This window comes from Panulirus ornatus, chromosome 55 (genome assembly GCF_036320965.1).
Source record: "Panulirus ornatus isolate Po-2019 chromosome 55, ASM3632096v1, whole genome shotgun sequence".
NCBI classification, from domain to species: domain Eukaryota; kingdom Metazoa; phylum Arthropoda; class Malacostraca; order Decapoda; family Palinuridae; genus Panulirus; species Panulirus ornatus.
Window position 1 is genome coordinate 25,475,481 of NC_092278.1, and position 9,815 is coordinate 25,485,295.

Genomic DNA, 9,815 nt, shown 5'->3' on the forward strand with positions numbered 1-9,815 from the left:
CATTTACTCTTAACTTTCTTCTTCCACACACTTTACCAAACTCAGTCACCAGCTTCTGCAGTTTCTCACATGAATCAGCCACCAGCGCTGTATCATCAGCGAACAACAACTGACTCATTTCCCAAGCTCTCTCATCCCCAACAGACTTCATACTTGCCCCTCTTTCCAAAACACTTGCATTTACCTCCCTAACAACCCCATCCATAAACAAATTAAACAACCATGGAGACATCACACACCCCTGCCGCAAACCTACATTCACTGAGAACCAATCACTTTCCTCTCTTCCTACATGTACACATGCCTTACATCCTCGATAAAAACTTTTCACTGCTTCTAACAACTTTCATCCCACACCATATATTCTTAATACCTTCCAGAGAGCATCTCTATCAACTCTATCATATGCCTTCTCCAGATCCATAAATGCTACATACAAATCCATTTGCTTTTCTAAGTATTTCTCACATACATTCTTCAAAGCAAACACCTGATCCACACATCCTCTACCACTTCTGAAACCACACTGCTCTTCCCCAATCTGATGCTCTGTACATGCCTTCACCCTCTCAATCAATACCCTCCCATATAATTTACCAGGAATACTCAACAAACTTATACCTCTGTAATTTGAGCATATATATATATATATATATATATATATATATATATATATATATATATATATATATATATATATATATACACATATATATATATATATAAATATATATATATATATATGCAACATACATTGGCCACCCCCATATATCTTCAAAGCAAGACAGGAAGAGTTAACTTTGGGCACGAGCATATGACGGTGAACTAATCAAACTTCAGGTCTTATCTGTCCTTCTCATGTACTAAATTGCACTTTAAGACATGGATAAAGAAAAGTTCATTAATCCATTCATGGAAAAATTACACCTAAATTCGAGTTTCAAATTAGGTGACTGCACTTGAAGAAAGTTAATGGTTTCTTTGAAGATCTGAAGAATAACAAAGATGGTATCTACCAAGAGAAGGAAGAAGCTAAAAATCTGTTTGCAGTGGAAATGATAAGACTGAAGGGACATAACATTACAACTTTCATGTTTCTGAATGAAATCAACAATGTCAATGGAAAACAGCCCTTTGACAGTGATAAAGGAAGTGGTGGGAGGCCACCAGAAACATACTAGGGAAAATATGAAGTACTTCTATAGTATGAAGATGGATGAATGAATTACACTGTGAATGCAGACAGCATGCAGAGCCTTAAAATGTTATGTGACAGTAAAGAAAATTTACAGAACATGACCCCAGTGGTGTAAAACTTTTTCCTTGTACAGCACAATCAGGTAAATTACACATACACATAAATGGGGTTTGTATGTGAAACAGATCTGGTGATTTTCTGTCTAGTGTACTTTAGAATGAAACATAAATGACCTAACAAGCTAAATGTTTTGCTAAATATACTTTGGATTTCTTTTTTTCCATTACAGGTAAATCACTGGCACAAAAATCAAGTGAATGAGCTATAACATGCTGAAACTCTGATATGCAATCACTTAATCAATAATTTTTCTTTCTTTTCTGACATCACTGGACCAAATATCTTGTGAAAAAATGCCTGTAGTACTGGGAGACAAGTTTGGAAAATGATCCACCAGAGTAACGCTTGGTACATTCTGTTTAATAAAGCTGCACAGCCTATTCTCTTCTGATGGATGGACATTCACAGCCAAGTGTTTAAGGTTAGGTAGCATAGCTGCTACCATCTGTGCAGTTGTTATAGATATAATTGTGGTACTTGGAAGTACTAATACTTCTGTATTTTTCCAACCACCTTCTTTCACAACCACTTTTAAGGCTTCATCCAAATTGTGAACTGTTGCCCAAACACAATGAACTTCTTTTAAGTTTTCCATTTTGATATTCAAAAGTCTAAATAGTCTCACAGAAATATTTTGCACCAATTCTAACTTTTCAACTGTAGGGAACAGAGGTTTGTTCATCATGTTTGTACTCATACCATCAAATCCAAAACTGTACATTTTTAAAACTAACGTCTTAAGTTGGGAACATGACTGACTAAGTAAACTAATATCTGTACTGTCGAGGAGATATGTTGTTATACACAGGTATATTAACTGGGGCCCATAACTTGGGAGAGACAGATCTTGAAACTTGCAGACACTAGCCATTGTTATGACCAACATTTTCAAATGAGACAACATTTTTAAAGATTTTCCAATAATCCTTTCATTACCAGAGTCTGCATGCAAAGAGACAACCTCAAGCTTGGGACAAAGAATAGGCATTATTTGCAGAGTACCAACACTAACTTCTGGGTGGTCCATAAGCATGCACTGTACTGAAAGGGTCTGTCTTTGGTAGCTTGCCTGATACAGAAAGTGAAGAGCATCTCGCAAAAGGTATTCTGAACACTGAACATGCTCAATTACAGGTAATAATAACAAAAGAGCAACTCCTTTTCCCAAAAATCCTAACTGTTCAGTGCTACAATCATATTCATCAGCAAACATCGAGAAGTAAATACGTTTAAGTTTTTTGCACTGAGCCAGATAAGCAAGCCCCACATCAGTAACTGAATTTCCTGTATCCTCCCTGGCATCAAAAATTATTAAATGTGGGCAATTAATACCCAGCACAGCCAACAGATCATCATTTACAAGAGATCCAATAATTAATACCTGTAAGTTTGTTAAGTGGCCAAGTAAAGGCAGAAAAGAAAAATATTGCATTCCTTCAACTTCTTCCACCTTTAGGTGGGTGATAGAAGAAACATGCTCATGTTTACCATTTTTCCAATAATCTACAACTTGCTTCATGTTGGCAGCAGTGATGTGGAGCTTTCCTTTAGGTATCAAAACAGGAAGAAATAACTGGGTTAGATAAGGATAACTGTAGTACTGGCATGAGTGGGCTAAGTCTGCCAAAAGTGGTGTGGCTGGAAGGAGGTACTGGTAGATGGCCAGGATGTCTGGAGGCTTTTCCATAGGCCAAGAACACAACCAGTGAAGGACAACATCACGTGACATGAACTGTAAGCTGTGCACCTTCATCACTCAGTCGTTCCTCCTCTGCTTATGATCCTATCTGTAAATATGAAAAGATGGCTACCTGAAGAGTGGGGATGTATAAATCACAAGTATAATTATTCTATACAGATAGTCCCCAACTTACAATGGTTTGACTTATGATTCTTTTCCTTTACAATGGTGCAATATTGCTACGAATTAAGTAGAAAACATACTTCGAATTTCAAATTTTGATCTTTTCCTGGGTTAGCGGTATGCTTTGCAGCAGCAGCAAGCCACAGCTTCCAGTCAACCATGCCATCACAAGTGTAAACAACCGCATTAAGTACTAAGTATATTTTTGACTTAGGATATGTCTGACTTACAATAACCCCATCGAAAGTTGGGAACCGGCTGTATAACTTGAATTTACAGAAAGACATGCAGTACAAATATGAGACCAAAGTGCTACGAAATAGCATAATATATTTATCACATGAGGATGATGAAGAAAAAAATTCTAACGGTTAACACCGAAAAAACAATGAATGTGGAAGTGACATCAAGCAGAGACCTTACTTTCAGGTCTTTTGGTATAAAGTAAAACAAAAAAGGAAGCAATAGTCACTATCTAACACATATTCATAAAACATAATCTTTTGTATCAAGATACAGCGTCCAAAGTTTTTAAAATCATAATACATAGACAAAATGCTCTGAGATAATCAAAAGGAACATTAAAAGTGGACAAAATATAACTTGTAGGTGAAAAAGAATTCTACCTCAACATTCCCTGTGTGTTGCAGAAAGTGACTAAAGAGGCTGGAAACCCTCCCCTTGTACTTCAATTTCTTAAAAGAGGAAACAGAAGGAGTAAAGCTGGGTGTGCTCACCCTCCTCAAAGGCTCAGACTGGGGTGTCTGAATGTGTGTGGATGTAACCAAGATGAGAAGAAAGGAGAGATAGGTAGTAGAAAGCAACCCAGATGTTCTGGCTCTGAGTGAAACAAAGCTCAAGGGTAAAAGAGAAGAATGGTTCGAAAATGTCTTGGGAATAAAGTCAGGGGTTGGTGAGAGGACAAGTGCTAAGGAAGAAGCAATACTCCTGATACAGGAGTTGTGGGAGTGTGTGATAGAGTGTAAGAAAGTAAATTCTAGATTGATGTGTGTAAAACTGAAAGTAGATGGAGAGAGAGGGGTGATTGTTGGTGCTTATGCACCTATTCATGAGAAGAAAAATCATGAGGCAAGTATTTTGGGAGCAGCTAAGTGAATGTGACAGCTGTTTAGGTGCACAAGACTGGGTATTAGTGATGGGAGATTTAAATGCAAAGGTAGTAATGTGGCAGTTGAGGGTGTAATTGGTGTGCATAAGATATTCAGTGAATGGAAATGGTGAAAAGCTTGTGGAGTTGTGTGCTGAAAAAAACTGGTGATTGGGAATACCTGGTTTAAAAAGAAAGATATACATAAGTATACGTATGTGAAGAGGAGAGATGGTCAACAAGCATTACTGGATTATGTGTTAATTGATAGGATGTAAAAGAGAGACTTTTGGGTGGTAATGTGCTGAGAGGGGCAGCTGGTAGAATGTTTGATCACTATCTTGTGGAGGTGAGGATGAAAATTTGTAGAGGTTTTCAAAAAAGGAGACAATGTCAGGGAGAAGAGAGTGGTGAGAGTTAGTGATCTTGGAAAGGAGACTTGTGTGAAGAAATACCACGAAAGATTGAGTGCAGAATGGCAAGAGGTGAGAGCAAATGACGTGAGAGGAGAGGGTGAGGAATGGGAGGTATATAAGGAAGAAGTGATGGCATGTGCAAGAGAATCATGTACATGAGAAAGGTGGGAGATGGGCAGAGTAAAAAGGGTGGTGAGTGCAGGGAAGGAGAAGTAAAGTTGTTAGTGAAAGAGAAAAGAGAGGCATTTGGATGATACTTACAAGTAAGGAGCACAAATGACAGAGAGGTATAAAAGAAAGCAGCAGGAGGTCAAGAGGAAGGTGCAAGAGTGGAAAAAGAGGGCAAATGAGAGTTGGGGTGAGAGTACCATTAAACTTCAGGGAGAATAAAAAGAAGTTTTGGAAGGAGGTAACTAATGTGCAAAAGATGAGAACAAATGAGAACATAGGTGAAGGGGCAAGGGGGGGAAGTGATAACAGGTGGTAATGAAGTGAGGAGATGGAGTGAGTATTTTGAAAATTTGTTGAATATGTTTGATGATACCGTGGCAGATGTAGGGTGTTTTGGTCAGTATGGCATGCAAAGTGAGATGGTCAGGGAGAAAGGTTTCGTTAAGAGAGAAGAGGTGGTGAAATCCAGCAAGGTAGCAGTATTGTGATGGTATTGTAGTTGAATTTATCAAGAAATGGGGTGATAGTGTTGTTGATTGGTTGGTATGGATATTCAATATATGTATGGATCACAGTGAAGTGCCTGAAGATTGGTGGAATGCGTGTATAGTGTCTCTGTACAAAGGGAAAGGGGATAAAGGTAAGAGTTCAAACTACAGAGGCATCAGTTTGTTGAGTATTCCTGGGAAATTATACGAGAAGGTAATGAATAAAAGGGTGAATGCATGTACAGAGTATCAGATCGGGGAGGAGCAGTGTGGTTTCAGAAGTGGTAGAGGATGTGTGGATCAGGAGTTTACTTTGACAAAATGGGAAATATTAAGAACAACAGATGGACTTGTATGTGGCATTTATGGATCTGGAGAAGACATATGATAGGGTTGATAGAGATATTTTGTGGAGGGTCTTATGAATATGTGGTGTGGGAAGTAAGTTGCTAGAAGCATGCCCTGGTTCAATCCGCTGACAGCACGTCAACCTCGGTATACCATATCATTCCAATTCACTCTATTCCTTGCACATCTTTCACCATCCTGCACGTTCAGGCCCCGATCACTCAGAATCTTTTTCACTCCATCTTTCCACCTCCAATTTGGTCTCCCACTTCTCTTCGTTCCCTCCACCTCTGACACATATATCCTTTTGGTCAATCTTTCCTCATTCATTCTCTCCATATGACCAAACCATTTCAAAACACCCTCTTCTGCTCTCTCAACCACACTCTTTTTATTACCACACATCTCTCTTACTCTTTCATTACTTGCTCGATCAAACCACCTCACACCACATATTGTCCTCAAACATCTCATTTCCAGCACATCCACCCTCCTGCACACATCTCTATCTATAGCCCATGCCTCACAACCATATAACATTGTTGGAACCATTATTCCTTCAAACATACCCATTATTGCTTTCCAAGACAACGTTCTCAACTTCCATACATTTTTCAACGCTCCCAGAACTTTCGCCCCCTCCCTCACCCTATGATTCACTTCCGCTTCCATGGTTCCATCCGCTGCCAAATCCACTCCCAGATATCAAAAACACTTCACTTCCTCCAGTTTTTCTCCATTCAAACTTACCTCCCAATTGACTTGTCCCTCAACCCTACTGTACCTAATAACCTTGCTCTTATTCACATTTACTCTCAGCTTTCTTTTTTCACACACTTTACTAAACTCATTCACCAGCTTCTGCAGTTTCTCACACCAATCAACCACCAGTGCTGTATCATCAGCGAACAACAACTGACTCACATCCCAAGCTCTCTCATCCACAACAGACTGCATACTTGCCCCTCTTTCCAAAACTCTTGCATTCACCTCCCTAACCCCATCCATAAACAAATTAAACAACCATGGAGACATCACACACCCCTGCCGCAAACCAACATACACTGAGAACCAATCACTTTCCTCTCCTCCTACACATACACATGCCTTACATCCTCGATAAAAACTTTTCACTGCTTCTAACAACTTGCCTTCCACACCATATATTCTTAATACCTTCCACAGAGCATCTCTATCATATGCCTTCTCCAGATCCATAGATGATGCATACAAATCCATTTGCTTTTCTAAGTATTTCTCACATACATTCTTCAAAGCAAACACCTGATTCACACATCCTCTATCACTTCTGAAACCACACTGCTCTTCCCCAATCTGATGCTCTGTACATGCCTTAACCCTTTCAATCAATACCCTCCCATATAATTTCCCAGGAATACTCAACAAACTTATACCTCTGTAATTTGAGCACTCAATTTTATCCCCTTTGCCTTTGCCACTATGCAAGCATTCCGCCAATCTTCAGGCACCTCGCCATGAGTCATACAAACATTATATAACCTCACCAACCAGTCAACAATACAGTCACCCCCTTTTTTAATAAATTCCATGGCAATACCATCCAAACCCGCTGCCTGTCGGCTTTCATCTTCCGCAAAGATTTTACTACCTCTTCTCTGTTTACTAAATCATTCTCCCTAACCCTCTCACTTTGCACACCACCTCGACCAAAACACCCTACATCTGCCACTCTATCATCATACACATTCAACAAACCTTCAAAATACTCACTCCATCTCCTTCTCACATCACCACTACTTATCATTACCTCACCATTAGCCCCCTTCACTGAAGTTCCCATTTGTTCCCTTGTCTTATGCTCTTTATTTACCTCCTTCCAAAACATCTTTTTATTCTCCCTAAAATTTAATGATACTCTCTCACCCCAACTCTCATTTGCCCTCTTTTTTACCTCTTGCACCTTTCTCTTGACCTCCTGCCTCTTTCTTTTATACATACATCTCCCACTCATCTGCATTATTTCCCTGCAAAAATCATACAAATGCCTCTCTTTTCTTTCACTAATAATCTTACTTCTTCATCCCACCACTCACTACCCTTTCTAATCTGCCCACCTCCCAGGCTTCTCATGCCACAAGCACCTTTTGCGAAAGCCATCACTGCACACATCCCATTCCTCCCCCACTCCCCTTACATCCTTTGTTCTCACCTTTTTCCATTCTGTACTCAGTGTCTCCTGGTACTTCCTCACATAAGTCTCCTTCCCAAGCTCACTTATTCTCACCACTCTCTTCACCCCAACATTCTCTCTTCTTTTCTGAAAACCTCTACAAATCTTCACCTTCGCCTCCACAAGATAATGATCAGACATCCCTCCAGTTGCACCTCTCAGCACACTAACATCCAAAAATCATCTTTTGCGTGCCTATCAATTAACACGTAATCCAATAACACTCTCTGGCCATCTCTCCTACTTACATTTGAGGGAATATCCTCACCTGGCCCCCTTCTCTGTTCCTTCTTTTGGAAAATTAAAAAAAATTGAGAGGGGAGGATTTCCAGCCCCCCGCTCCCTCCCCTTTTAGTCGCCTTCTATGACACGCAGGGAATACGTGGGAAGTATTCTTTCTCCCCTATCCCCTGGGACAGGGGAGAAAGAATACTTCTCACATATTCCCTGCGTGTCGTAGAAGGCAACTAAAAGGGGAGGGAGCAGGTGGCTGGAAATCCTCCCCTCTCTTTTTTTTTTTTTAATTTTCCAAAAGAAGGAACAGAGAAGGGGTCCAGGTCAAGATATTCCCTCAAAGGCCCAGTCCTCTGTTCTGAACGCTACCTCGCTAATGCGGGAAATGGCGAATAGTATGAAAGAAAAAAATTATATATATATATATATATATATATATATATATATATATATATATATATATATACATATATATATATATATATATATATATATATATATATATGAAGGAACGAAGAGAACTCCATGAGATACCTGTTGTAACGTGATAATTTATCCATTTACTGATGCACGTGTTCTTGTCAAAAGAGTTTGAAGAGAGTGGTACTAAAGTACTACTGGATTGCCCCTAACTTCATGACACTTACACATCGTAATTTACTATTCCTGCTTTTGTCTACCACCCTTCAATTGCACAAACTGATACTTTACCTTCGACGATTCACCTCATTAACTGCTCTTTGAAACTTAAGATTAAAACAGTTTATAGACATATCCTTATTTGCTAATTTCCCTCAAAATGTCCAGTACCTTTAAAAGTTATACGATAGGGAAGCTTAATAACCCAATTTGCTGTTTGGAGAACATGTGCCGCATGTTCTTGATAATATGTACTCTCACCATGTTACCCAGGTCTAAATAACTTCCAATAACAATAGGAAGTCCATTATCACTCATTGAAATTCACAACTTTTTCCTCTATTGCTCCATAACAGAAATTTTGCCAAATTCTATCCGCGGTTATTCTCTACCAATGTACCCTCCACACTACAGCTAATATACGAGATCAATCGTATGTGAAGGCTAGATACGATATTGCTTCTAATATCAGAATTTATCAACGTATACAGCATGTCATAATACTTACGAGCAATAATTAAACGAAAAATGACAGATAGAACTTAGACCTTCGACAGGGTTTGTTTACATGATTGGTCGGTTGCGGTCCGGTCCGTAGCTCGAGTTCTCTAGAATATCTTCTTCATTTCTAATTTGATTAAATTTTTTGTGGATATCAAGGTTAAAACCATCTATATCCTTTTATCGTCTTGTTATTGAAGAAGAACACAGAAGGCAAGATAACGAGATGAATCATAGTTCTTAATTATATATCAAACTCGATGATCGTCATCACAGTTGCTAATTCTTCATGGCTGCGCTAATGATGGAGGAAAATGCAATTGTAGGAGACGTGGCAAGTATAGAGTCGGTCCAGGATAAGTGGGCACGGGAAATGAGTTCGTTGTTATCTGATGATACAGGATATATATATATATATATATATATATATATATATATATATATATATATATATATATATATATATATATATATATATTATCCCTGGGGATAGGGGAGAAAGGATACTTCCACGTA

At 38.9% G+C, this 9,815-nt stretch overlaps 1 protein-coding gene across 3 annotated transcripts; it reads right to left on the minus strand.

The window, feature by feature from the left end:
- Window positions 1-1,168: 1,168 nt before the first annotated feature.
- On the minus strand, window positions 1,169-9,598 carry LOC139765604 (uncharacterized). Of its 3 annotated transcripts, none has more exons than XM_071693252.1 (2): window positions 9,367-9,598; window positions 1,169-3,105 (listed from the first exon to the last, which is right to left on the minus strand). In XM_071693252.1, exon 2 carries the CDS (start codon window positions 3,069-3,071, stop codon window positions 1,554-1,556), a length of 1,518 nt encoding a protein of 505 aa, XP_071549353.1. In that variant the 5' UTR covers window positions 3,072-3,105; window positions 9,367-9,598; the 3' UTR covers window positions 1,169-1,553. The 3 variants fall into 3 exon arrangements, with proteins under 3 accessions (XP_071549353.1, XP_071549352.1, XP_071549351.1); XM_071693251.1 differs by having other exon boundaries at window positions 9,347-9,598; XM_071693250.1 differs by having other exon boundaries at window positions 9,307-9,598.
- Window positions 9,599-9,815: the final 217 nt, after the last annotated feature.